Source organism: the organism of the source record quoted next, assembly GCF_019968955.1.
Source record: "MAG: Porospora cf. gigantea A chromosome Unknown PgA_NODE_258_length_25431_cov_344.817_1-24000, whole genome shotgun sequence".
In the NCBI taxonomy this organism is placed as follows: Eukaryota; Apicomplexa; class Conoidasida; order Eugregarinorida; family Porosporidae; genus Porospora; species Porospora cf. gigantea A.
In genome coordinates, this window is record NW_027151545.1 from 1 (window position 1) to 24,000 (window position 24,000).

At 55.6% G+C, this 24,000-nt stretch overlaps 14 protein-coding genes across 24 annotated transcripts; 7 read left to right on the top strand and 7 right to left on the bottom strand.

Moving 5' to 3' along the window:
• Positions 1–179: 179 nt before the first annotated feature.
• Positions 180–724, bottom strand: KVP18_005180 (uncharacterized protein; the record flags this gene model as incomplete). The annotated part of the gene is made up of 1 exon (XM_067949561.1): positions 180–724. A coding segment is annotated over one exon (545 nt), but the record flags the coding sequence as incomplete, so codon positions are not given.
• Positions 725–1,016: 292 nt separating this feature from the next.
• On the top strand, positions 1,017–2,089 carry KVP18_002688 (uncharacterized protein; the record flags this gene model as incomplete). Of its 2 annotated transcripts, XM_067953788.1 has the most annotated exons (3): positions 1,017–1,772; positions 1,801–1,929; positions 1,958–2,089. In XM_067953788.1, the coding sequence occupies 3 exons, from the start codon at positions 1,017–1,019 to the stop codon at positions 2,087–2,089; spliced, it is 1,017 nt and encodes a 338-aa protein (XP_067810896.1). The 2 variants fall into 2 exon arrangements, with proteins under 2 accessions (XP_067810896.1, XP_067810895.1); XM_067953787.1 differs by lacking the exon at positions 1,958–2,089 and having other exon boundaries at positions 1,017–1,832.
• Positions 2,090–2,096: 7 nt separating this feature from the next.
• Positions 2,097–3,557, bottom strand: KVP18_002689 (uncharacterized protein; the record flags this gene model as incomplete). The annotated part of the gene is made up of 1 exon (XM_067953789.1): positions 2,097–3,557. The coding sequence occupies one exon, from the start codon at positions 3,555–3,557 to the stop codon at positions 2,097–2,099; it is 1,461 nt and encodes a 486-aa protein (XP_067810897.1).
• Positions 3,558–3,688: 131 nt separating this feature from the next.
• Positions 3,689–4,703, top strand: KVP18_002693 (uncharacterized protein; the record flags this gene model as incomplete). 3 transcript variants are annotated; one of them, XM_067953797.1, is made up of 2 exons in its annotated part: positions 3,689–4,016; positions 4,045–4,703. In XM_067953797.1, 2 exons carry the CDS (start codon positions 3,689–3,691, stop codon positions 4,701–4,703), a joined length of 987 nt encoding a protein of 328 aa, XP_067810905.1. The 3 variants fall into 3 exon arrangements, with proteins under 3 accessions (XP_067810905.1, XP_067810903.1, XP_067810904.1); XM_067953795.1 differs by having other exon boundaries at positions 3,689–4,072; XM_067953796.1 differs by lacking the exon at positions 3,689–4,016 and having other exon boundaries at positions 4,086–4,703.
• A 1,401-nt stretch (positions 4,704–6,104) lies between these two features.
• KVP18_002690 (uncharacterized protein) lies at positions 6,105–7,277 on the bottom strand (the record flags this gene model as incomplete). 3 transcript variants are annotated; one of them, XM_067953790.1, is made up of 4 exons in its annotated part: positions 6,105–6,672; positions 6,701–7,013; positions 7,042–7,117; positions 7,146–7,277. In XM_067953790.1, 4 exons carry the CDS (start codon positions 7,275–7,277, stop codon positions 6,105–6,107), a joined length of 1,089 nt encoding a protein of 362 aa, XP_067810898.1. The 3 variants fall into 3 exon arrangements, with proteins under 3 accessions (XP_067810898.1, XP_067810899.1, XP_067810900.1); XM_067953791.1 differs by lacking the exons at positions 6,701–7,013; positions 7,042–7,117; positions 7,146–7,277 and having other exon boundaries at positions 6,105–6,650; XM_067953792.1 differs by lacking the exons at positions 6,105–6,672; positions 7,042–7,117; positions 7,146–7,277 and having other exon boundaries at positions 6,697–6,891.
• A 123-nt stretch (positions 7,278–7,400) lies between these two features.
• On the top strand, positions 7,401–11,995 carry KVP18_002697 (uncharacterized protein; the record flags this gene model as incomplete). Of its 3 annotated transcripts, XM_067953805.1 has the most annotated exons (3): positions 7,401–8,006; positions 8,035–10,525; positions 10,554–11,995. In XM_067953805.1, the coding sequence occupies 3 exons, from the start codon at positions 7,401–7,403 to the stop codon at positions 11,993–11,995; spliced, it is 4,539 nt and encodes a 1,512-aa protein (XP_067810911.1). The 3 variants fall into 3 exon arrangements, with proteins under 3 accessions (XP_067810911.1, XP_067810912.1, XP_067810913.1); XM_067953806.1 differs by lacking the exon at positions 10,554–11,995 and having other exon boundaries at positions 7,464–8,006; positions 8,059–10,533; XM_067953807.1 differs by lacking the exons at positions 7,401–8,006; positions 8,035–10,525 and having other exon boundaries at positions 10,790–11,995.
• A 163-nt stretch (positions 11,996–12,158) lies between these two features.
• On the top strand, positions 12,159–13,134 carry KVP18_002698 (uncharacterized protein; the record flags this gene model as incomplete). 2 transcript variants are annotated; one of them, XM_067953808.1, is made up of 2 exons in its annotated part: positions 12,159–12,213; positions 12,242–13,134. In XM_067953808.1, 2 exons carry the CDS (start codon positions 12,159–12,161, stop codon positions 13,132–13,134), a joined length of 948 nt encoding a protein of 315 aa, XP_067810914.1. The 2 variants fall into 2 exon arrangements, with proteins under 2 accessions (XP_067810914.1, XP_067810915.1); XM_067953809.1 differs by having other exon boundaries at positions 12,211–13,134.
• Positions 13,135–13,254: 120 nt separating this feature from the next.
• On the top strand, positions 13,255–14,289 carry KVP18_002691 (uncharacterized protein; the record flags this gene model as incomplete). Its single annotated transcript, XM_067953793.1, has 1 exon — positions 13,255–14,289. The coding sequence occupies one exon, from the start codon at positions 13,255–13,257 to the stop codon at positions 14,287–14,289; it is 1,035 nt and encodes a 344-aa protein (XP_067810901.1).
• Positions 14,290–14,504: 215 nt separating this feature from the next.
• KVP18_002700 (uncharacterized protein) lies at positions 14,505–16,694 on the top strand (the record flags this gene model as incomplete). Its single annotated transcript, XM_067953811.1, has 1 exon — positions 14,505–16,694. The coding sequence occupies one exon, from the start codon at positions 14,505–14,507 to the stop codon at positions 16,692–16,694; it is 2,190 nt and encodes a 729-aa protein (XP_067810917.1).
• A 220-nt stretch (positions 16,695–16,914) lies between these two features.
• On the bottom strand, positions 16,915–17,947 carry KVP18_002694 (uncharacterized protein; the record flags this gene model as incomplete). Of its 2 annotated transcripts, none has more annotated exons than XM_067953801.1 (2): positions 16,915–17,660; positions 17,689–17,947. In XM_067953801.1, the coding sequence occupies 2 exons, from the start codon at positions 17,945–17,947 to the stop codon at positions 16,915–16,917; spliced, it is 1,005 nt and encodes a 334-aa protein (XP_067810907.1). The 2 variants fall into 2 exon arrangements, with proteins under 2 accessions (XP_067810907.1, XP_067810906.1); XM_067953800.1 differs by having other exon boundaries at positions 16,915–17,609; positions 17,683–17,947.
• A 190-nt stretch (positions 17,948–18,137) lies between these two features.
• Positions 18,138–18,632, bottom strand: KVP18_002695 (uncharacterized protein; the record flags this gene model as incomplete). Its single annotated transcript, XM_067953802.1, has 1 exon — positions 18,138–18,632. The coding sequence occupies one exon, from the start codon at positions 18,630–18,632 to the stop codon at positions 18,138–18,140; it is 495 nt and encodes a 164-aa protein (XP_067810908.1).
• Positions 18,633–18,658: 26 nt separating this feature from the next.
• Positions 18,659–20,046, top strand: KVP18_002692 (uncharacterized protein; the record flags this gene model as incomplete). The annotated part of the gene is made up of 2 exons (XM_067953794.1): positions 18,659–19,290; positions 19,320–20,046. 2 exons carry the CDS (start codon positions 18,659–18,661, stop codon positions 20,044–20,046), a joined length of 1,359 nt encoding a protein of 452 aa, XP_067810902.1.
• Positions 20,047–20,051: 5 nt separating this feature from the next.
• KVP18_002696 (uncharacterized protein) lies at positions 20,052–22,995 on the bottom strand (the record flags this gene model as incomplete). Of its 2 annotated transcripts, XM_067953804.1 has the most annotated exons (3): positions 20,052–20,609; positions 20,638–22,849; positions 22,877–22,995. In XM_067953804.1, 3 exons carry the CDS (start codon positions 22,993–22,995, stop codon positions 20,052–20,054), a joined length of 2,889 nt encoding a protein of 962 aa, XP_067810910.1. The 2 variants fall into 2 exon arrangements, with proteins under 2 accessions (XP_067810910.1, XP_067810909.1); XM_067953803.1 differs by lacking the exon at positions 22,877–22,995 and having other exon boundaries at positions 20,638–22,560.
• Positions 22,996–23,026: 31 nt separating this feature from the next.
• Positions 23,027–23,806, bottom strand: KVP18_002699 (uncharacterized protein; the record flags this gene model as incomplete). The annotated part of the gene is made up of 1 exon (XM_067953810.1): positions 23,027–23,806. The coding sequence occupies one exon, from the start codon at positions 23,804–23,806 to the stop codon at positions 23,027–23,029; it is 780 nt and encodes a 259-aa protein (XP_067810916.1).
• Positions 23,807–24,000: the final 194 nt, after the last annotated feature.

Consider the following 24,000-nt stretch of genomic DNA (forward strand, 5'->3'; position numbering starts at 1 on the left):
GCTTGCAATGGCCTCCTCTCGGAGGGAACAGTTGGACGCTGGCGAGATGTTGACCGAGGTCAAAGAACTCAACCGCACCCTGTTCAAATCCATTGCAGTAGTGCAGACACGAACGCCAGGAGACGAAAAACAGGCGGAATACCGGAGAGGACAGCTGTTGCAGCAAACGCTTTTCGCACTCGCGTTGCTGTGCAGCATTCTTGGCCAGTGCAGGGCGGGGCAGCCATGTTACGATGACGGTGTTGCTTGACGGTTTGTCGAAGGAGTGCTCGATCACATGGTGAACTAGCGGCTCGCTGGAGGAGTACGTCAGTCCAGCGAATTGTGCGTACTTTACCGCAAACGTTCGGCGGCTGTCATCATCAGTGGGGATACTCGAGAGTCCGAAATGAGAAAGGACTAGCGGGCTGCCCCAATGTAGGCGTCGAGGGGTGGCAGTTATACCCTGGTTACACGCCATCTCAGATAAGGGTGTGTCTAACACGTACGGCCAGCCACGTCTGAGGCCCGTATGCGAAAGTAAACCGTAGAGTGTCGAAAGCGCCGATTGGTTGTGACGGACGGGTAGACAGCCATCTGGGAAGCCCAGATGAGTGCGGGGGTCATCCAGCACACTGTTTCCTCGGACGGACAGAAGATCATTCAGGCCGAAAGGCGCCCCCAGAAGGGCGTCGTCAACGAGCTCATCGAAAGCGGAGCTAACGGCAGTATCCACGGTAAACATCAAAATGCAGTGTAACACAATCATTTACGAGTGCATATTCGCTGTCCCACCCGACCACCGTCCTACTCGTGGCGCGCCTCCCACGACAGGCCCAGGTTCGCCCAATTGTCGCGGCAATTATTGGTGCCGGGTGACGTAGGAAGACTCAAAATCGCAGGATTTCGCTGTGCATGGGAAAGCTGCACATTTTGGGAGAATGGATGGACCGGAGTGGATAATGTCTACTTGTGTGGTCGCGGTCTATAGTCAACGAAAACATTAGAATTGTGTGCGGTTCGCTTTTTGGCGGTTTATGCATCCCTTTTCAGGCGTTCCCTACCCGACGCCAACATGCATATTGAGTCCTCAGTACTCAGATGACAAGCTGAGTGACACGTGCTGTGGTCAGAACGACTCGAACTCCGAGCCCGGAGAGGACGACGCCTTCGAAGACGACCTCGAGAGCTACACGCGCACGGTTACCCGTGGGTCTCTACTGTCCGCCGGCGGTGACGACGACACGGGTGGTCGGGCCTGCACACCAGCATTGCGGGCCACGACGCGTCTCCGTAGACGGCTTTCATTGGGACGTAAGGTATCACTGCATCGGACAACAAGGCGACGCTACTGGGTGTATCGAGTACTACTGCTGTTGGGCATATTTGCTCTCTACAACTGTGCAAAGCGCGTGCCGTACGTATCGCTCGATGATGTGATGCTCCTGCTGAGGAAGCGCGCCGCCAAGACGCCGTTCGTCATGCGAATCGCTCTGTTTTCCTTCGTGCACTACATGTTCGTTGTATTTGGCGTCCCCACTACCCTTTGGGAGGTGACGTTTGCTCTCTGCGTAGGCAACGCCTGCTTCGTGGGGTTGATCGTCAGCAAGGTGTTGGCGCTACTTACTGCTCACTTTATCGTCGAGTTGCCGTTTGTGAAGATGCGAGTCGAGGCCAAAATTCGGCAACAGCCAGTGTTGTGTGCAGTCCGGGATATCGCTGAGGAACATCCACTTCGATCAGCACTCCTGATCCGCTGGTGCTACATACCCACTAGCGTGAAGAACTATACGGTGAGAACGGCTTTGTCGTGTTACACAGACGGCGCTGTTGGGTGTGCCCCTCTGCCTTGATCTGCTAGCGCTGTTCTGCGGATGCATACCGCTGACGTTCATGTCGCTTTCTTTTATTCTCTCAGCTTCGACACTCTACAATGAGAAGCACGCGACGGTGAGCTGCGAAGGGCCTTCCAACTCAGACAGCACAGTACGTCAGACATTTGGCTCGCATGATCGTTTTTCTCACCACCATTCTCGTACCGTCCTATCTGGTTCAACAATACATGACTAGGAACAAACGAGCGCGAGATCCCTTGGACTCTATCATGTGAATAGTTCTTATGATCCCACAACGCTGTCCAATTCAGACGGAAGGTCCGGGATAGAGCGCGCTGCGTACCGAGCAAGATGCTGGCTCCACTGCCCAGGGACGTCGTCGGATGCGGTCACGGCATCGAGCTCAGCCACCATGCGCAGGACGCTGGAGTGCTGCATCTCTTTGGGCATTTTCACGAAGCCAGAGAAGATGGGTCGGCCGTTCAGCGTTCGACCGTTGAGCAGCTCCAACGCCCTAAGGGCGACGCATGCGGAAGGGAACTCTAGGAGAATCTGGCCGCCTTCGGCTTCATGGAAGCATGCGTTGCAGACCTTGCCAACCAGTTTCTCGCATATCTGCTGTAGCTTCTTGGTGATTTCCTTGGTGTCTTCGATGGTGACGTCGGCCTCCAAAGCGTTTTTGACGCCGATGGCCCGGCTAGGCCTGCCGTACGTCTGGGTGATCCGCTCCTGGAGCAGCGCCTCAGGGCTATCGTACTCGTCTGTCGGAGCCATCTCCTTGTGTTTTTTGGAGTCCACCGGCATGCTGTCAATCCAGGGCATAGACCCGCACTGCAGGTAAATGGCCGCTTCCGCGCCCAGTTTGCCCTCATGGCCCAACACTGCCGCAGAGTTGGCATCAGTGGACTCGTCGAGAGCCGCAGTACGTCTAACCGTCACCACGCGCCCTTCAAGAGTGTCTTTCCTCAGAGCCTTGATAGCGTAGTCGGTAGTGATAGCGTCAACGTACTCGCAGAAAGCGTACCCTTTCGAATGTCCCGCGTGTGAAGGATGGTTGGTCTTCTCCCGCATCAGCTGAAACGCTCTCAACCGTCCGTGCTTTAGGAGCCACTCCTTCACTTCGTCCTCAGTCAACCAGACTGGCACGCCTCCCAGGAACAGCTTATTCGGTCCGTCCTCGACCACAGGGGAGACGTACACAGTTTCGCCTGGAAGCGGCGTGGTTGGCACCAGATCCTTGGAGTTTTGATCGCTGATGCCTGGGATCCCAACCCCCAAGCCGTGTTGCAGCTCGTCTGCCTGCTGTTTCTGGGCCAGACCGCCGTTGTAGTCCTGTGGTCGTCGCAGTTTCAGACTGCAGTTCATGAACAGAAGTCCATCCAATGTGAGAGAGAATTGCGCCTCTGATATCGTTCGCAATTCAATGAACGCATACTTCTTGTTGGAGTTCAAATGACAACCAACGACGACAGGCCCTGGCAGCTTGTTTGGCAGTAAGGCAGAGAAGGTGTCGTTGAAGAATTTACAGAGAGAGATCTCCGTTATATTGTCTGGATTGGTGTTGGCCGGCAACTTCCCGACGTAGATCTTGCGTGCGTGCCTCGAGGAAGGGTTCAGCCATTGCTGCGGCACTACACCCACCACAGGAGATTCCGGCGCTCCGTGTGACGAGTGGTTCAGACGTTGAGCCGTCTGAACGGCCATGGCCAGCATAGCTTTGGCCTTGTCTTGTGGCTGTACCATCGAAATACACTATTTTGTAACAGCAGGCTGTTGGGAGTTTTCTGTTGGCTGGCGTCGTTCGTTTCTTTGTCCCTATTCAAGAATTAGCACCTCTTTCGACCACAATCTATGTGAAAATTAATCTATTCTTGATGGCGTTGAAGGATGGCGCGCTCATTGCCTTCTCTATCGGCCTGTACTCAACCGTCAGCATCAGCATTGTGTTCCTGAACCGAACAATGTTCGGAAAGACCTTCCCCTTCCCAGTGTTCATCTCATGGTTCCAGCAGTTCGTCGGTTGCCTCTTTCTCAAGGTCATAGGACTCCTTGGCGAGCTGTTCCCGAGCGTAGCGATCTACCCCAACGTCCGAGTAGAATGGTCTAAAATAAAAGGGGTGTCGCCGCTAACTCTAAGCTTTGTGGCGATGATCGGCCTGAGCAATACCTGCCTCAGATACACCCCTGTGTCCGCGTATTTGAGTGAGTCTCCGCAGACTACGAAACGCAGTCGCGCGGGCCCTGACCATCTTTTTTAACCTTCTGTTGTCAATGCTGGTTCTCCGAGTGACATTCAGCGTGCGGTCTTGGTTAGCCTGCGGAGTTGTGATGCTCGGATTCTTGGTTGGATCTCTCGATCCGACTACGCTGTCCCTGGCCGGGATCGTTGCGGGCGTGCTGGCTTCCTTTTTCCAAGCTCTTTACAACATCCAGATTAAGAAATGCCTACCAGTCGTCAACGACGACCAGAATGTCCTGATGTTCTACAATCTGTTCATCTCTTCTATTCTCTTCGTCCCCTGTATCTTCTTGTTTGGGGACGTCGACTTCTGGAAAGAGTTCCCGTACAAGCACGACCCCCCGTTCTGGCCGTTGGTGATGCAGCTCGTGATATCATCTCTGCTGGGTGTGGGAATCACCTTCGCGTCCTATCTTTGCGTCAAGGTAACCTCACCTGTGACCTACAACGTTGTCGGCTACGCGAAGTCCTGCTTGCAAAGTATCATCGGGATCGTCGTCTTCCACGAGCCTTATTCCCGCTCTAGTTTGAGTGGCCTGACGTTGACTCTTCTCGGAAGCTTCTGGTACTCCAGGGTGAAGATGGCCGAAGCCCAGGCCGCCGTGGAAGCCCCAGACGACCTCGAAATGAAAAACAAGTCAGATGGTTGATATGTGCGAAACGAGTCCAGTTATGCGTTGTGTGCACGAAACGAGTGCAGTTATGCGTTGTGTGGTTCTTATTCTGGCTGTTGCAAGTAGCGATCCCAACGACGAACATCCTGAGTTGCCACCTTCTTACGATGAGGTGATTAAAGATTCCCCTCCCGTTTACCAGCCGTGGATGCGGGAGGTGTATCCTCCTGCATCCCAGATGCCCCCCCGGGTGGCGCAGCGAGATCCCGATACACCCATTCTGCTACGACGAGATGCGACCCTCGGAGAAATGCCTCTGGCACAACTGGAGGGGCTTCGGGAACCTACACGGGGGACGAAGTCTGTCTGGGGTGCATTCAAAAACGTACGTCGCTGGGCGACAAGAAAGTTCGGGAATTCGCCGGAAACAGTGCTCCGGCATGCTCCGGGCGGCTCAAGTGGGCCCTCATCGATACGTCGAAGTCGTAGTATGGATAATGTGCTTGACAGGCCACTACCCAGCGCTCCTCAGTGGACGGCAGAAGAGTTTGAGGCTTCGCCTTATGCTCCGAATCGCCAGACAAGGCTGCGGTCCGAGATGGAGTTCCCACTCGCCCAACATCAGCCAGGTGAGCAAAGTCCCGCTTCCGGGCCAGTCACGAGGCGTCGTGAAACTCGACATGACAACCGAGACCTAGAGGACCTGCAATTCGGTGTGCCGTCTAGCCGCAGAGGGAACGCTCAGAACCGACATGACAACCGAACCCTTGAGGATTTGCAAAGTGCGCCGTCGAGGAACAGAGGGCGAAACAGGCCTCGCACTGCGCAGCAGAATAGTGACGACAGAGACCGCGAAACTCGAAGTAGGTCCAACAGAGACCACGAAACTCGACATAACAACCGAGACCTAGAGGACCTGCAATTCGGTGTGCCGTCTAGCCGCAGAGGGAACGCTCAGAATCGACATGACAACCGAACCCTTGAGGATTTGCAAAGTGCGCCGTCGAGCAACAGAGGGCGAGACAGGCCTCGCACTGCGCAGCAGAATAGTGACAGGTCCCGATCCCACAATCAACCAACCAGCAGGACCCGAGAGGATGCTCGAAATAGGTCCGGTACGCGCCGTGATATGATAGACGACTCACATGTGCGCAGAGGTCCGAGAGAGATAAGAGCGTCCCACGCCCGACCCGACAGAAACGCAGGTGACAGGAACCCGCGTGCCGAGAGGAGCCGAACTCCTGTGACGTCCCGGCCGACCTTGTATGATCGGCTAGGTCCTTCCGCGCCGCGTCCCGAGGAGTCTGTCGGTGCTGACGACGTTTTCGCATACGTAGATTCACGCAACAACCTTCGACAAGTTCGCATCACTGATCAACAGCGGATCGCAAGAAACCTAAATCGTCGACCCACTGATCAGGAAGATTTCGTGTGATCCTATTTTCGAGTTACTGCTTCAACAATCAAAGAGACGTTACGAAGTCCTCGAATGACACCTTCATCGCGCTTCTGTTGCGGGGTCAACAGATCGTAGAAGTAAAAATACACGTGGCAGAAGTCGATAAGCTTTGCCTGGGCTTTATTCTCTGAAAGGATCAACAATAGAGAGCTCCCACGGAACATGAGCCCACACCCGGACGTCTCAAACCACTGCACCATTCTCTCTATGTGCGCGACCAGACCGCAGAGCGTGTCATTGTCCACCCTCTGGAACCGGAGAACCTGCGTAACGAGGCTGTGGGCGCCTTCCATGTCCTGCACACCGCGCACCACGCTACGGGGCCAGGCAGCGGCCAGAGGGGATTCGTTACCTACACACGACAAGCCGCTAATTTGGAATCCGTGTTGCTTGAACATAGGCTGCTCGGCGCGTTCCATCCTGTTGTCATTCTTGGATTTACAGTAATCTGGCGCATCTAGACGGCATCCTAACTTCAGATCGAGAACGTGGGCGGTGGTGAATTCGCTTGTCAGGTCCTCCATCACTAGGAGGTAGTGAATTCGACTGAATTCAGACCCGACCACGCGCCTACTCCGGTTGTAAGGTCAGGTCGAGGTCACCTTTAGACATCGGCCCGAACGCACTGACTGCGAAGGGACGCGGTATAAGGGGACAGAGCTTCAGGACATCACGCACGTTAGCGACCTGCACACGCGGAAGAAATGAGTCCTTCACAGACGGCAGCCATTGCCCCACCACAGACTTTTTCGACTTTGTGGCCATCTTCAACGGATAGAGGTCAAAGTAGTCGCGCGCCGTGGGTGGCGATTCTTCAGTGTAGGGCGATATGATTTCGAACCCGTCCAGCCAGTCGCCTACCCAGATTGGTACGTCATCAAACTTATCTGATTCCGCGGCCAACGACGAACCCACCACGAGCCAGGGCCAGGTGCATCATCACCCACAGGTAGAACTGGACTTCGAGGGCGAGGGTTTTCTTAGCACAGCGCTGAATGAGCCAGGTACGTGGTACTTACCCCGCGCAACAGCGTCAGGGCGCCTTTGAACAGCCCCGCCCATGAATCGTCCCCTCCGCCGTCCGCCTGTCCATCCAGGGCAGCCCACGCGTCTACGTGTCCGGCAGCAGGACTGAATCCACTAGTTCGCATGCACTCGCAAGAGGGAGAATTTGGGGTTTCTTTCAATGCTGTAACTTCTTCCACCCGCTTAGTGGGCACGCACAACACTCTCAGCAATTATTTCTATTCCGGCTTTGACGCAAAGCGTGTAAGATGTATCCGTATGGAGGTCTCTACAATCCGTTCTGGAAAATCAAGATTAACAGATGTCCACACATGGCTAACCAACGATCTGACAACGGTGACAACAGCCAGCACAACTCCTGGAGCTTCCTCTCTCAGGACTTGACCGGCTTCGGAAACTACAACAACATGCTTTTCGGCCAGTTCAATCAATTCGGCCGCCCCCCTGCGGAGGGCGCTCCAGTGCCCATGCCGACGGCTGCCCAGCAGTTTCAGCCTCCTCCAGCCCAACCACCTATTAATTTTCCTATGGGTCAGTACGGCAACCCTATGTACGGGTACGGGTTCCCACAACAGCACCCATCAGCCTATGGCTACATGAGCCAGCCGTTTGGATTTGGCAGACCGATGAGGCCCCCCGGATTCCACGCTGTCACCAAACCCGCAGTCGAGTGCGCTCCACTGACGACCGACGAGCTGCTGACATTATTCGAGGACACCATTATGCAGGCTCTGGAGGGCAGCAGCGACTTGGTGCAACCAGCCATGGCAGCCGAGATCATGCAAGCGCTCCCAGTGGATCCGAACTTTATTCTAACCAATGAGAAGGCTATCTCGACGCGGCATCTATTGCAGGTGAGCTAATGTGATTTGACGAACCCAGACGCTTACCTCTCAGGTGATCCAGGCACAGCTGAAGGAGTTCGTGCAGGGAGGAGGGAGCATTCCCCAAATGCCAGAGAAGTTTGCCGACGTGTCGAAGCTCTGGGAGGCGGTAAGAACCACATTTGCCTGTGAGCTGGACCATTTGAGGGTGGAGCAAGGGAACGCCGAGAACCATGGCGTCAAGCAGCTGCTCAGCATGGTATGCAGAACGCTGCACGCAGCGATCTCCATTTCTCCATTCGGAGGTGGGAAGGCGGCGCGAAAGAGGACTCACATTCCTGAAGTGAAGGCTGTGGCCAAACGTAAGGTAGAGGGTGGTATGGTGGAGATTCCGAGAAGCACAACCGCGGAAAAGACACTGCAAGATGCGGTGGTCCCTGATGAGGAGCCAAAGGTAGCCAAGAAGAAGAGGACACCCAAGGCAAAAGCCAAAACGAGTCCGCGCAAGTCAACATCTCCCGACGATAGCGATGCGCCACGAGTCAGGACACGCAGCAGAGGTTCTCCGGGTGAAGAAGGACAAAAGACGGCCGGACGCAAGCCGCTGACCACCCAAGAGGCAGCCCACTATGGTGCGCTGCAACCGTTAACCGTGCCGAACTGCCTCCCGCGATCGTGGGCGGCCGCTGGCGTGGATGAGTGCTCGCTGAGCACGTTATGTGAAGTCTTCGACTTTCTCGCCTTGGCTAGACCCCTTCTCTACGACTCGAAGCTCACCGTTGCCTCGGCGCTTCAATCGCTTGAGACTGACATTTTCGAGTCTGGTGGCTTCATCGTGCCAGATGGAGCCTACCTTCCCTCTGAGCTGGAGTGTATGGTCATGACCAAACATGGCGAGCACGTCGTAGTGGACGTGGCGGACGCGAAGGCTTCTAGCTGCGGTCTCATGACCTTCAGACAGTTCGTCGAGATACTGTTGGGCCTGGGTCCTGGAGAGAACCGCTTCGACACTTCAGGGATCCACAAAATCCACTGCTCTCTCATGCGACTACTAATCTTGGATAGACAGGGTAACTCACGCAAACCTAAAGACGAGAGCCCTACCAGCGCGAAGGATTCCGCCCGCAGAAAGAAGTCGACGAAGGAGGAGAAACTGGAGGTGAAATCGGAGGCGGATGATCTTGAAGAAAGCGAAAAGGAAGACGGCCCCGTTGACAATAACGCGTACCAACTCGTCTTCCAACGACTTCCACTAACACCTATGACCTGGTCCCACTACGTCTGCGAGCACTTAATGGCCGTATGTGAAGAGCTGCAGGAATTGATCAACTCACCACACAAACTGCGTCGTGGACCGATGACGTGGGAAGCGCTGGAAGTCGCAGACAGCATCTCAGAGTACAAGCAGCTAGCGGCCGAGGTTGCCGTCGACGAGTACGAGAGAATCCCTTTCCATCGTCGAGTCGCTATCCTACAGTTTCTCGTGCGCCAGGTATGCAAGACTCAACTCTTTCGCTCCTACGTGGAGGGCGGTATTGAGCGTACGTGGCAGGTGGAGAAGAATCTACAAGGTGAGCGCAGAAAGGCTGCCAAGTCTCTTCCCCGCAAGCTGAAACTTGCGCAGAAGACTATGTGTGAAGCTTTCGATTCGCTCACTCCGGAGGAGAAGAAGGGTGTGCTACCGGTTGAGATGCACGCTTACAAAAAGCACCAGACGTGTCAAGTCGTCCTCGAAGCTACACTGGACGTTGTGAAGCACGCTTCCGTCGTGGAGAAGCGCGCCGTTTATCAGGAGACCGCTGAAGAGAAGCGCAGCTACGAACTCAAGGTCACGCATTCGGAACGACTCCTGCGAAACCTGATTCTGTTCGCGTGTCCAAGAAAGCTCCCCGCAGGCTACGACCGCCACGGCAACCTCTACTGGATCGTGCGCTCTGCGAATCTCACGCTTCAGGTCGACAAGGCGTTCATTGGGCCGTTGCGACTGGCGTGGCGCAACAACGGGAACGTCGAATGCCAGTTCGCTCCAGACTACCCCTCTGAGTCTTGGAGCGCGCCGCCAGACCTGCAAACACGCCTGCAAGCTCTCAAGCTACATCCATCCTTTCCATTCTTCACTGAATTCCTCAGGGAGCTGCCCGCCGGAACCAGCGGGTCGGCCTTCCTCGAAAGCTACCTGAGAGCGTCACTTTCCCCTGTGGATTTGTACGTACCCGATGACACCCCCGCAACGCTCCCTCTAGACCCCGTGTCGGATTCTCCGAAGGAAGAAGTGGCTATCGATGTCTGTCCCTTGATCGAAACTGAGGCACCTGCTGCGTGGGAAGGGTCTGATGACGAGCACCTCCTAACATTTGATGTGGACCGACCCTCGCTACTACCCGCACCTCCAACTAAGTGCCTCTCCCGCCACAGCCTTCTGGATCCCGCCCGCCTTCCCGGCGAATGGGGGCGCACGTTTCTCTCCCACAGCGCCGCCCGCATGTATCCGACGTCTCCCATGGTTCCTGTGCCTCCTGTCTGGGAGGCTCTGCGGGCGCTGTTAGCTTGTGAGTAACTGACGTGCCTTTAACTCAGCGCCTGATCTTGTGAACTCCTTCTCGCGCCTGATAGACACCGAGCCCGATTCGCCGACACTTGATGAGGCCGACGAGTGGCCCCAGAACATCGCGTTCGTGGACAGGACCCACATCTCTACTCTGTTGGGGCGTCTTTCCAAGGTAGTGCCAGTGGAATCCCGACTGAAGAAAGCTGTGGAGGCCTCTCTCTCGGAGGAACAGGAAGAAAAAGCCCGCCGCCGACTTCAGCTGGAGATGTGCGAGCCAACTGCGTCGGTTCTGGAGCCTCCTGTTGATGGTGTGCCTGAGGGCCTCTTCTCGCTCGACAGCCCCTTTCACAACAGTTTCTCTGTGCAGACGTGCACTTCGAAGAGCTGGGCTTTCGCTCGTACTGGCTGGGGCTATGGTATGTTGATGTTGAACCTCGAGCGTTATCTGCCCACGCCCGACGCCAGCCTCCTGATGGACCTCCTGCAGCGTGTGGTCTTCGACACGCCACCGCAGTTCGTCTCGCCATCCTTCGATCGGATGCGTTGGGATATGCTGCTGCTCGCCTTGCTGTCACCCAAGAAATCCGAGTTCGAATCGATGTGGGTTTCGATATTTCCAAAGTGGCTAGCCTGTTTGTTGGCCACTTCTACGCTTCGGACCTACATGAGCGTTGCCGAGCACGGCGTGCCAGCCGACGACACTGCACCGCAGCGCATGGAACTGGAGCACATCGGCCTAAATGCACCCAGCGAGCACCACGTGACGCCCGCGTTTTATCGCGAGAACCGCTCAGAAAGGCTGAAGAGAACTTCAGTCGTGTTCCGTGTGGCAAAGAAGGCTTCCACGGACATCACGGACCCTCAGGTGGCTCCAGATCCCATTGGTCTCCGATTGCTAGGGCTGGACACCTTGGATATGCCTCCCATCTGGGGTGCCCCTCCCAAGGCTGAGGAACCTCTCAAATCAGTAAAAGCTCTTCGCAATGCGCAGCTTCGCAGCCATCCTGGCCTTGTAGAGCTGCTCATGACGCTGTTGGTGTATGTGGACACGAACCATGCCACAGACGCGCTTCAGCTGACCCTCAGCGAACAGCTGCCGGAAGAGAACGCCAAGGCACTTGAGGCCCTAGGCGATGTCCTGGGCGAACCGGTTGATGATGTTTCGGCCGGCGCCGCGCAAGTGTTGACCGACGCGACCACTCGCTCGGAGTTCATGGAGAGAGTGGAGGCGCTGTACGACGATTGCACAGACATACTCCAAAGCGACGACGGGACTGAGAAACGCAAACGCGGCCGCCGGAAGGCTGTAGTCGGAGCAGTGAAGGTCTTCCGCGGCGTTCCAGCTGACGGAGGTGTACGCCAGTGGTTCATTGTCCCTGGAGCGGAGGAGTTTGACACCATTATCGCCGCGGGACAGTTGGCGGTGTACGTGTACCAAGTCGACAACGCTGTGGTGTTTGGAGCCAAGTGATGCACGAATCTGTGAAACCCCACACGATGTGGAATTATTCCCATGTGATGAGCCCCACATATTTTACACGAAACCCGATATTATTTGCGATCCCAACATTATATTACTAATGGGTGACAGCACTAACAATGCCGTCAAGAAGTTGCAATATCACAGGACCAAAATGTGTCCCTGGTTTGACGCTAAGCGATGCTTTATGGGTGATCGATGCAATTATGGTGAGTAAGAGGCGAAGTTGTTACGTAGCCCATTCTATTGATGAGCTGCGGCCCAAGCCTGATCTGAGTAAGACGAGGTTGTGCGTGAAGGCTCTAACCGGAGAGGGGTGCCGCGACTCTGAATGTCGATACGCTCATGAGTTCCATGAACTACAAGCGACTGACGCGTTCTTTAAGACGAAACTCTGTAAATTTTGGCAAACGGGATTTTGCCCGTCTGGGGTCGCTTGCCGCCACGCTCATGGCGAAGAAGAGTTGCGCGGAGTCGATAGATCTAGCGTGGGATCTACGACACCCAGCCCCATATCGACGCCTAGGACCCGAACCCCACAAACGCATTCAAGGCGTGTGGACGACGGGATTTTAGGCCCTCCCAAATTGTGCGAGCTGCCTCTGCTGAGTGCGGCTCAGGAGGGTTACTATCAATTACCCGCGTATCACGCGCGATGCTTTGTTGTTGGTCTCATTCGCATCGGCACGACTTTCGAGGAGCTGTGTAATCCCCGAGCTGTGTGGTCTGCGTCTTTCCACCACCTTGTGCAAGTCTTAGCGCTGAAAGACATATTCAAGGAGTACGAAAGCGTAGAAGCTATTGGGTACGAGAACAGTATTATGCGCGTTCTCATGCGGTACGAGCAGATCAACCTTCTTGAAAGAATCCCCACCATGCAGCTCCCACACCCCACGTTGACTGAGATCGCAAAAAGTCCTGATTCGGACATCGTTAAGTGGTTGACCGTCGCCCGCATTCTATGCGAGTTGGCTGGTTATGGAGCGAAATTCGACCATCGCACTCTGTCCGTTATTTGTTCGTACATCTTGAAGAAGGGGGGTTGCTCCGATGTGGAGCTGCCAGTGGATCTTGCGCCGCCGGAGACCACATCGCTCATGGATAGTCTTCTGGGGAGTCGCTTCAACTAGATCTAGCTGCTTATTTTTGTTGAGTGTTTCTGTCGTTGTTTTTCTCTACCAAATTTATCAAACTGTGTGGTGAACTGTTCCCAACTGTGGCATTGTGGATTCGAAAGTGCACACGTGTGCATGTGGCCTTGGATAGCGCTCCTGGTCCTAGCGTATGGGAAAACCGGCCCCACGCGAGGCACGTGGTACAGACGGCATTTCGATGGCCCGAAAGCGATGCAGGGGCGGCGGTTCCCCATCACGGACTTGGCTAGGGTCTGTTCCGTGCACGGGTGTGGACGTGTGCTTCACCGGGAAACGGGACAGAAGTTTTTCGGCCGCGACGGGTTCATGATGCAGTGCATGGAGTGCACTCTTTCATCAGCGAGCTTCAACGACGCAGCCGCCAGAATCGCTCGGGCTTACCAGCCCACCCACACCCTGCTGTCCGTGACATACGGCAAGCTACCCACCCAAGTGTTGCGTAAGGCCGCTTACCACTACATCACCCTCAATGATTGGACGCCCGAAGAACTGGACTTGGGACAATGTGGTGTCGAGGCCGTAACCAAGGAGGTGGAGGTGATGGTGGTGTACACGCTAGCATCCGAGGCCGAAGCACTGCACCCAAAATTTAAGCCTCTGATCAGCTTCCCTCAAGCTAGAAGCGGCTCGCGAAAGGGCGGTCGCGAACTGAACGACAAGTGGAGCATGCATGCTAGCGAGGCCACCATTGCAGTGGCCTACAAGAAGGTGCATCTGGGGGACGACCTCCGCGTGGAGCAGCTGCCGGTGACGGGGCTGTTCTGTGACGCCTCCAAGTGCTCTACTGAAGGCATGATAGCCATGGCTCACGTTTACTGCCGGACAGCATCAGAAGCCGAGGTTCGAGCTGACCTTGATGTGGGCGAGATCGCCCTTGAGGATGATAAGCCAGCGGTCGCAGAGCGGCCGCGACGACCGGCTCGCGCGACGTCTGAGAGGGCAATTTCGGCCCCGAGTCGGTCCTCTTCATGGGAAAAGCCTCCTAGGTCCGAGGCGCTGTCGGTGGCCGAGCCCGTCGCCGATCCGCCAGCAAGGATGACCTTTTGGAAACGAAACCAAATCACCCTGCTGGTCGCCGCCACGACCAGTGCATCCCTGGTGGGGCTTGCTTTGTTATGGTGTTTACTGTAGTTCACAACAGACATTCACCACAATGCTCACTATCTCGGCCAGAAGCAACGTCGCTGAGTCATAAGGCCCTCGCCGCTCTCACTGGCTACGGACTTCAACTTGAATTTGAACTCCTCTGTACCCTCGTCCTCTAAATGGCCTATGCGTGGGAACATTTCAATATTGACCATAAACTCATGTGTCAATTGAGAAAACCTTCATTTCACTAACAAGCTATGTCAGTGCTCGGAATCGATATCGGCACCAGTGGCGCCGTAATGGCTACCATTCAGCGAGGAGCCATAGCTGTCGTCCGCAATGCGGTGTCGGAGCGCATCACCCCCACCCTCGTCGCCTACACAGAAAACGAGAGACTAATGGGCGACCACGCTCTAGCCACGCTCAAGTCGAACTCCGGGAATACCTGTCGGAACTTTAAGTCGCTTCTGGGCGCCTCATCTGAGGAGCCCAGATTGGCGGAGGAGGCCAAGTACGCGCTAGCGCCTCTGGGAGTGGACGGCTACGGGTTCGTGGGATACAACTGCCAGAATGGCTCCGCGGCTAACGCCACCCAAGTGACCGCCGCATTCCTCACAAGTCTTAAGGGTATCGCGGAGACGAGTCTTTCGCAGCGAGTGACTGACTGCGTCATCGCAGTTCCCAGCTGGTATGAAGACGCTAACCGGCGGGCTATGGAGGTTGCTGCCCAGCTTGCAGGCATCAAGTGCCTTCGCGTTATGAATGAGCACGCCGCGATCGCTTTGGACTACGGCATCTTCCGCGCGAAGACGTTCAGCGACACGGAACCGACTGTAACAGCGTTTGTATCCGTAGGTCATGGCCAGACCGTTGTTTTTGTTGCTGAGTTCCTGGCAACTAAACTGAAGGTTCTCTCCGTCACGTCTAATCCTGGTTTGGGAGGCCGTGCCATGGATAGCCGTATCGTGCAGTACATGGTCGACGGGTTCAAGCAGACCACGAAACTTGACCCTTCCGGCAACGCCAAGGCCATGCTGAAGCTGGAGGAGTGCGCCACCAAAATTAAGAAACTGCTCTCCGCAAACTCTGAGGTGCCGTATGGAGTCGATTACCTCTACGAGGATGAGGACTTGCAGGGTGTCATGACCCGGGATACGTTTGAGGCCCTGTGCCAAGAGCTGAAGATTGAGCTTGAGAACCAGATCCGTCACACTGTGGAGCAAGCAGGCGTCGCTCCTACATCCGTGGAAGTTATGGGCGGCTGCACTAGGATTCCCTGGGTCTTTAGAACTGTCGGCGAGACTTTTGGCTTCGAACCTATGCGGACGCTCTCGTCCGATGAGACCGTCGCTCGCGGGTGCGCGCTGCAGGCGGCGATGTTGAGCCCGAACTACAAGGTCCGTGACTTCGGAGTGGGTGACGTGTGTCAGACAGACATCTTGGCTGCGTTCGGAGCTGACGACGGCAAGTCCGAACAGCACGTCCTCTTCAAGCGAGGCGACCTGCTCTTCACTCCCAAGGCAGTCACCTGTTTCCGCAAGGGACCCTTCCAGATCCAGCTGGCCTACAGCGACTCCCGCTTGCCAGGAGGCATGCGAAAGGACATCGGCACGTGGACGGTGAACCTGACTCCTCACGAGTCTAACCAAAAGCTTAAGGTATATTTGAAGCTCTCTGCCAATGACACTGTTGACGTTACCAGTGTGTCGCACATCGTGGATCGCGTTGAGGAGGTGGAGGAGAAAGAACTCATACCAGAACCCACCTCTTCCGAGGCAGAGCCGACGGAAGGATCTCCCGCGGAGGCGACTCCTAAGGAGCCTCAGTACCGCATCGTCAAGAAGGCTGTGACGAAGACTGACCGCCGCGCCGTCCCCTTCACATGCTACCTCGGCCCCGCCGTGGCCACTCCTGAGCAGATCGAAGTTTTCACAAAAACCGAGTTGGCACTGCGCAACGCGGATGCGCTCGCCGTAAAGACCCGTGGCATGCTCAATTGTTTGGAAGAAACCATTCTCGGCATGCGCTTCGATATTCACGACCGTCTGAAGCAATTTTTTGCAGACAACGAGAGGGCGCTTATCGACCAGGCGGTGAACAAGACGGAGGAGTGGGTCTGGGATCACATGGACGCCCCCTTGGCGGAGCTTGAGACGAAGCTCCAGGAGTTACGCGCCGTCGCTGACTGTGGCTACAGCCGACATCGCGCCGAGCTCGAGCGGATTCGTCAGGAAGAGGAGGAGAGGCGACTTGCGGAGGAGAAACGTCATCAGGAGGAGCAGGAGGCTCTCAAACTCGCAGAGCAGGAAGCTCGCAAAGCAGCTGAAGAGGCCCTGAGAAAGGCTCAGGAGGAGATGAAAGCCAAAGAGGAGACTGAAGCCGAGTCTGAAAACATGAAGGCCAAGCAAGAAGAGGGAAGCGAGAACACTGCTGCTACCAATGAATAGGTCTGCTCACCGTTACTCATCCGTACGGCCACATCTGCACTTGAGTGGATTTTTCTACGATTTATGGAACGGTCAACAACGATTTAGGGTTTTCTACTTCCGCTGCTGCGGTTAATTGGCTCATTTGCACCATTGAACTTATTAAACACAATATTTTTTTGACACACAAAGTTTATTGCTCACGTGCCTACGACCTCATATCCTTGCAGGAGATGATCATTCATTTCGCGTCGCGCCCCCATTCGACCTCGTATCCTTGTAGGAGATGCGCGTTCCTTTCGCCTGCTTCCCCGAAAAGCGATGACGAGTTGGGAACTGGGACTTGCTGCCTCTCCCCGTCAGCACGCGGCCACATGGAATTAATGACTACGAGCGAAGGAGTAATCTCGGTGGCCAGCCAGAAAAGGATTAGCCACAGCAGCTGGTTCGACATCGGCCAGATATGCTGCTCCGTCGCCGCCCTGTAGCACATCCCAAAGCAGAGAAAGCTACCAACGAGAAGGCACAGTGGGACCAGGAGCGACATGCTGATGACGCGCTTCACCACTCGAGAGCGCTTCTTGTACTGTTCCCACTCGATGGCTGGCTCGGCCTCGGTGTGTGGTGGGAACTTTCTCACCACCTTAATGCCGTAGACGAAGATGAGCACCGTAGGCAGCAGCAGAAACAAGCCCAGCAGGGCGTTGTACACGACGAGATACTCGGCGGCGGCATTCAACCACAGGGCGACTCCGAAGAGGGATATAAGCAGCGTCCAGGCGGTTGCGTTGATGACGAGAACGGCCCCTAGAGGTAGGGATGAGCTTGACAAGTTTGCTCCGTTGTAGATCTGCGTCCAGAACAGCACGATAAGCGAGAAGCTCGTCAGGAAGACAAGCGAGGGTAGGTTGAGCAGCCCCTCAATGATCCAGAACTCTGCGTAGTGAGACGACAGAAAAATACAGGCGAACGCACTCGCCGCCCTCGCTGTATGAAGACCGGGGTTTACCCTCACAGGCGTTCCCCACGAAGAGCGCCAAGATGACGCTGCTTCGGGACCGGGCCCCAGCCAGTGCAGTGCGTGCGCGACCTCTTCTCCAGGTGTCCACAAATATTGCGAGCTGTATGGCGCCCCAGCCATTTCTAACCTGTGGCGTAAGCAGACCAGCTATCAGCAAATTGAGACAGCCAAAGCCGCCGAGAATGAGACTGACGGACGGAGGCAGCGCGTAGGCGTCCCGCACCCAGGAGGCGGTGTCCTGCGACTCAGCCATCGTGGAATCAATGGTTTTGAGGTTATTCTAATTCGACATATGGACATCTCCGTGTCAGGATTCGTAATTCTGCACAAAATCGTTACTGCGTTCCTGTACGTGGCCTCTGCCGCATTGGTGAGACCCGCCCTAATTGACGACGCAGCTGGTGAACATTGTTGTTTACGCCATTGTGATCTTGGCGGCTGTCCTATTCAATTCTCGGAAGACGGCCGTCAGCCGCATATGACCACCCGAATCTTGTCAACGCCTGCTGGATAGCCGCAGGCAGGATAGTCTTTTTGCGCGTTTTCTTTGTTGCTTGTTGTGCCTCGTCCGCAATCCACATTACGAACAGCACCGCAGCGCGGTTTACGAATCGGCGTGCCTCTGGAGAGACTCGGCCCTCAACGCAGGTTGAAATAATCTTGTCGATAGTGGCGGCGGGAAACTGAAATCTCCTGCAACTTTGGCGATGTTGAGCTGCTTCAGGAGTCTCAACCTTCCTTGGTCTGATAGAACTCTTCTTGATTGTAGTGGACTTCTGCGATAGATCTGGGACCTCGCCGCCGTCGGAGAACAGATCGTCTGATGAGATGGAACGACTCTTTTTGAGCGTAGTTGCCTCAGGAGACTTCTCCGATAGATCTGAAACCTCGTCAGTCGCCTCTTCAGAGAACGAGCCGTCCTGTGAAAACAGACTCATAGTGATTCAATTGCAGCAATTTCGACATGGAAGAGGGGTTTGTGCTACCGCTGTCAGCTGCTTCCCATCCTAGAAAGAAGACACCGGTGAACATGCGCAACCAGAGCGCCAGGGAGCAGCTGGGCGTCTGGTGCCGCACGATCAATCTGGGCGACACGCCGTTGGCTGTAAGCCAACTCCTTTCAGAGCTACGCAAGAACCGGATCGGTCTGGATTCGAACATCATCAAAGAGATTGCTATGGGACGTAACGACTCTATGAAGATTTCAAGGAGCGATCTTGTGGATGGTTGGATGGACCACCTTACGCAAGAATCGGACAAACTGGATAACCTGGAAGCCGACGTGGCCAGACTTAATCTTGTGATTGAGCACGCTGAGACGAATCTGAAGAAAGCCGAGGCAGCCGAGTCAGGACCTGAGGACCACTTCGGCCCTGGGAGCAGGCTGCTGGTCCAGCTGGTTACGCTGACTGACTTCGGAGGCAATGCTGACGCCACGTACAGAGTGAACATGGAGTGTGCAGACCAAGTGGCATCCTCGAAGCCTCGACATTGCGAAGACAAGAGTGTGTTGTGGAATGAGATGTTTGCCTTTCAGATCCCTTCCAGGGACCAGGAGTTCGAGGCTACGGTGCACAAGACATCCTCCGAAGGAAGGTAAGCCCTCAGGGAGCTGAGACACGCAGGGAGGTGGAGTGTGGCAGGGTACGACTTCTGCTGGAGGACCTCTTCGACCAACAGAAGCACACACTGCGGCTCCCCCTAGACGATGCCGCGTCACCCGGCACGCTCTCACTGGCGGCCCAGTGGCTGTACTCTAAGAAGAAACTGTTCTCCAAACATCGAGATGAGCACGTCTACCTCCGAGAACAGCGACTCAAGGAGCTCAACTTTCAGAGAACGCTCGTTGGGCAGCTCACCGCTCCCTTCTCTTTCAGTCAAGGCGCGGGCGTGAAGGGTCTCGTTAAGGAACTGTGGTCTGGACATCTAGCTGCCAAGACGATCGACACTGCAATGGACCATTTGAAGCTGAACAACTACCAGAAGGCGTCCCACGTATTCGTTATCATCTCTTTGGCGCTGCTCAGCATTGCATCCTACGCTCGCTCCCTGTTTTTGGAGCTAGTTGTTCTATTATTCGCCTTCTGGTGCAATTCGGATCCACGCCGATGGAGTGTCACCCGGTACACCCAGATGCTTGCCCTGCTGGCTGTCGCTACAGTCATCGATGTGGTGTGGTTGTCAGTTTTCTTGCAAGCTTGGGCAGACACGCACTCGGAGGCTGATCTCCAAAATGTAACGAAGATATTCTCCCTGTTCAACTTCTTTTGGCGACTGATCCTGATGCTCTTCTTCTGGAAGTGTCGACGCGACCTGAAGAGTAAGCAGCAAGGCGGCGCCCAACTGCCTTAGAGTTGCTAGCGCACTGAAGTCACATCACGGGACTTGGCACGATTGACTCGCTTGATAAAACTTTGAGTAAGCCAGCACGAGATGTACTCAGTGTAGAAGTCCCACCACATAATCTCCCCCACGGAAGCAGTCACCTCGGCTCCGGAACGAAAGAGAGTGGTGAGTGACTTTACGCGTTCTTGGATGTCCCCTTCAAGAAGCGGTTGCATTGCCAGTTCAGGAATGAACCGCTGGTCAGTCATCAGGTCTCGCGCCTCCATAACGGCTGCCTTCAGTTTGACCGCCTCTTGCATCGAGTCGACGAGTACGTGCACCACGACGGTGAGCCCGGGCGTCCTGTGTTCGTCTACTTTGGGCGAGGCGCAGATGGCGTCGAGTCGAGATCCCTCATCTCGTTTCGCGATTTCGTCAGCCAGAAGGCGAGCAGTCTTCCCCTGCAGCCCCTGCAACAACGGCGCCTCGCCGTACTGCAGTAGAAAAACCTTGCCGTCGGTGTTGGAGGCCAGTGATGATCCCTCGGGGTGGGATCCGTGCGTCCACAGAGGATTGCCATGACGCAAGTGCTATGTGAAGAAGACGAACGACCCTCACCGTGTACATATCGCGTGCCTTGTCAGCGTCGGCTCTCAAAGTGTCTCCCATTGTGCGGAGCCCAGAAAAGGGGCAGATTCCCTCTTCTTTCCGGCTGCTCACGTCGCCATTCAACCACACCACAGGTTCGTCTTTGCCCCTTTTTGCTGATAGGTAGCTCATTTTACCCTTCTTAATCCGGTTTCGACTCCGTGGAAGAGGCGTCTCTTCGAGTGCGTTGCGCCGCACCACAGTGCGTAGGAAGCATTTGGGCGTCCAGGCGAAGGATAGGCCTCTCATAGCATGAGCAGTGGTCACAGTGAGTCGGTCAGTCACTTTGGAGTCCTTCCAGGACTCCATACCGTCCTCGGAAGCCTCCTCCTGAGGGGCAAAAACGCCATGAAACGTTTCGGGAGCGAGGTAGAGTCGCCGGACAGTCGACCCAAGGCATCGTTCGCACGGTGTAGGAGGGTTTCCGGTGCCGCCCATGGCAGGACAAGAGCACCCTACGCCCAATGTTCCTGCCGAGTCTACGGCGAAGTCCAGCGAGCTGGGAGCGTAGCGGGTCACCGCGAAACGGCTGCGTGACTGACGGGCTTCGGGGCAGAGAGCGAACGGGCGCACCAAAAACGCTTGGAGCTCGTCTTCCGTCACGTCAGACCGGACACCAGCGATCCGAATGCACACCATCCCCGGGGGCTTAACCCGCCCTGCGGCTCGGCACGGCTTCTCTGATGAGTGTCTGACGAGTGTATGGGTAGGTGCTGGCATGGGGACCGAGTCCAAGGCGCAGAAGATCATATTCGGCGGCATCACCAGTCGGTGAAGCCTGGGATCCATTCGCGCTAGCACGCGATGGTGGAACCATCGGTGGGCGGCTAGAATGAGGTCTTCCGACACGAAGTCCGTCTTCTGCTTTTTCAGGTCGGCCACGAAGTCCTGCACTCGGCCTACGTAAGAGTCGGGCTTAGCCTTGTAATCCAGCAGCTCCGAGCGACAGTGTCCGTCACCTACATCGAAGGAAGGGTCCAGCTGGCAAATGTTCAGCACTTCGAACTTGGGGTTTCTGACGTTGGCCTGTCGAGCATCGCCGACTGCACGATCTAGGTAGCGCATACAACACGGACAGAGTGGTAGACGATTAAGCGATTTGCTGTTGGGCAGGATACCATCCACAACCGACGTTTTCGTGCTAAGACGGAGGACCCCTTCCTTGGAGCATCCGTGGTCGCACCAGTCCTTGTGGGTGTATGGCCCAGCGTTCCGCACTACATTACGAAGGTAGCTAATGACGTGCCGGTGTTTCGTGGCTTGCAGAGGATTGCGGAGGCAGTCTTCAAGGTTTTCTTGATTGTGCCAGATTCGATCATGCAGACTTCGGGCACCGGCATCGGATCTTGCAACCGGCTGCTTTAGTGCCTTGAGGAGGTTGGATACTAGCAGGCAGGGGTAGCAGTCACGCCTCAGTACCACTGAGACTGAGAAGCTCTTGGCAGAGTCCTTTTCGATCCAGAAGGGAACGAGGAGGCTCCTCATTTTACGATGGACAAGCGAATTACACGGCTGCATGACGTTCCACTGCTCGTCAGGCGACACCGACTCGGAGTTGGTGCCCAGCAGCAGCTGGAAGATCTCGTCGCCCTCCACCGTCCACACAGCTGGGTCAGACAAGAACTTCATAAGATATTCCACGTGAGACGGCGCGTCTGGACCCAGGTCGGCGCAGAAGACATTGCTCCGCCGCACAGAGTTTAGGAGAAGCCTCTTGTGAGTTACGAAACCCTTGTCTACTTCTGAGGTGGGCGAGTAGTCATCGGGAAGACAGGCGTATTTCTTGTGGACCCCCCAGTTGAAGGGGACGTTGCCTCCTCGTCGTCGAGCTGACCTCAGGGCCCTGCCCGTCCGGAAGCCGCTTCGGAAGGCAGTAAGTATCCACTCGTGCATCACTTGCCAGTTATTGAGGATGGGCTGCCGGGTGAGTGTAGGTGACAGGCTGGAATAGGGGTACGAAGGCGACGGGCGGTACACGGCTGTGTCAAGGTGCGTTCCGCAGGGCGACGCGGATCCTTGTAATGAATCGGAGTCGCATGTCACCAGCGGCAGCGAGACGCTGGGTCGGTCAGACACGACCAAGCCGTAGTATGGGTGCAACCCCTTCGACTTCGGTCGAGGTAATGTGTCCTGCCTCTTCGAAGCAGGGTGTTGAGTAACCCCTTCACATCTGTCGGATCGCCTGTGTTTATCGCACCCGTCAACCTACTGCGAGGGCGTCGGTTCTCTAGGCTTCACTGGACGCAACACATGATCCGAAATGGTCAGGAACAAGTCTCTTAGGCTGTGTTCTGCGACGCGGATCTCGCGGTAACCAATGTCCCGCATAAAGCTATATAACTATTTTTAGATAAACAGGTCAATGGGTAGCTGAGTCGATAGCGTTGCCTGAGGGATGGCCAGGGAGGGAGTATTTATCAGAAGATTCAATGGATCCTATCAGACGTCGCGCCATGGTTCCTTTGGGAGCTAAGTCCTTAGGGAGTGAGTTCTGAGGGAACCACCGCGCGTCTGCGAGTTCCTCGGTATCTATCAGCAGCTCGTTCGGATCCTTCACACGTGCGGTAAAACCAAGCATCAGGTTGCTTGGAAACGGCCATGGCTGACTGCCAATGTATTTCAGCCCAGTTATCTCTAGATTCGTCTCCTCCTTCACCTCTCGAGCCACGCAGGACTCGACCGTTTCGCCGACCTCAATAAATCCAGCCACACAAGTCCACAGAGGTGTCTTATGTCTGACATGTTGTGCAAGCAGCACGCGACCTCTGTCAGTCAACACCACGATCACGCACGGGCTTATTCGAGGCCACGTGGTCTTCGTGCACAGCTCGCAGAAGACTGACCTCTCCGACGCCAGAGTCGCAGAGCCGCAGACGCCACAGAAGGCGTGAGACCGGAAGAAGTCGTCAAGTTGCAGAACTTGTGAAACCAGTGCAAACTCCTCCTCGCTACCCAAGAGCTCCCTGGCCGAGGCGAAGCGCATATCTTCACCTAAGTCCAGCTTCCAGAGCACGTCCAAACCTCGGTACTGACCCAGAGGTCGGAACTGGCCTTGAAGTTCAGCTGCTGTTCGCACAGGCAGCTTCCCCCCCTCCAGCCACACGGAGCCTCGCGATACGCACACAACGATTGCGCTCATCAGCGAATTTAACTTTATCTGCACATGGGGAATCGCAAGTCGTATTTCGACCTGGCAGACAGCATGCGTGGCTTTATCGACGAACCTGGGCTCGCAGAGCCACGGAAAGCCATTCGAAAGCTACCAGCTCCTAGCAGTGCAATGGCAGATTCTACAGAGACAACGAGGATACCCGCTCGTCTCGCTGGAAACAG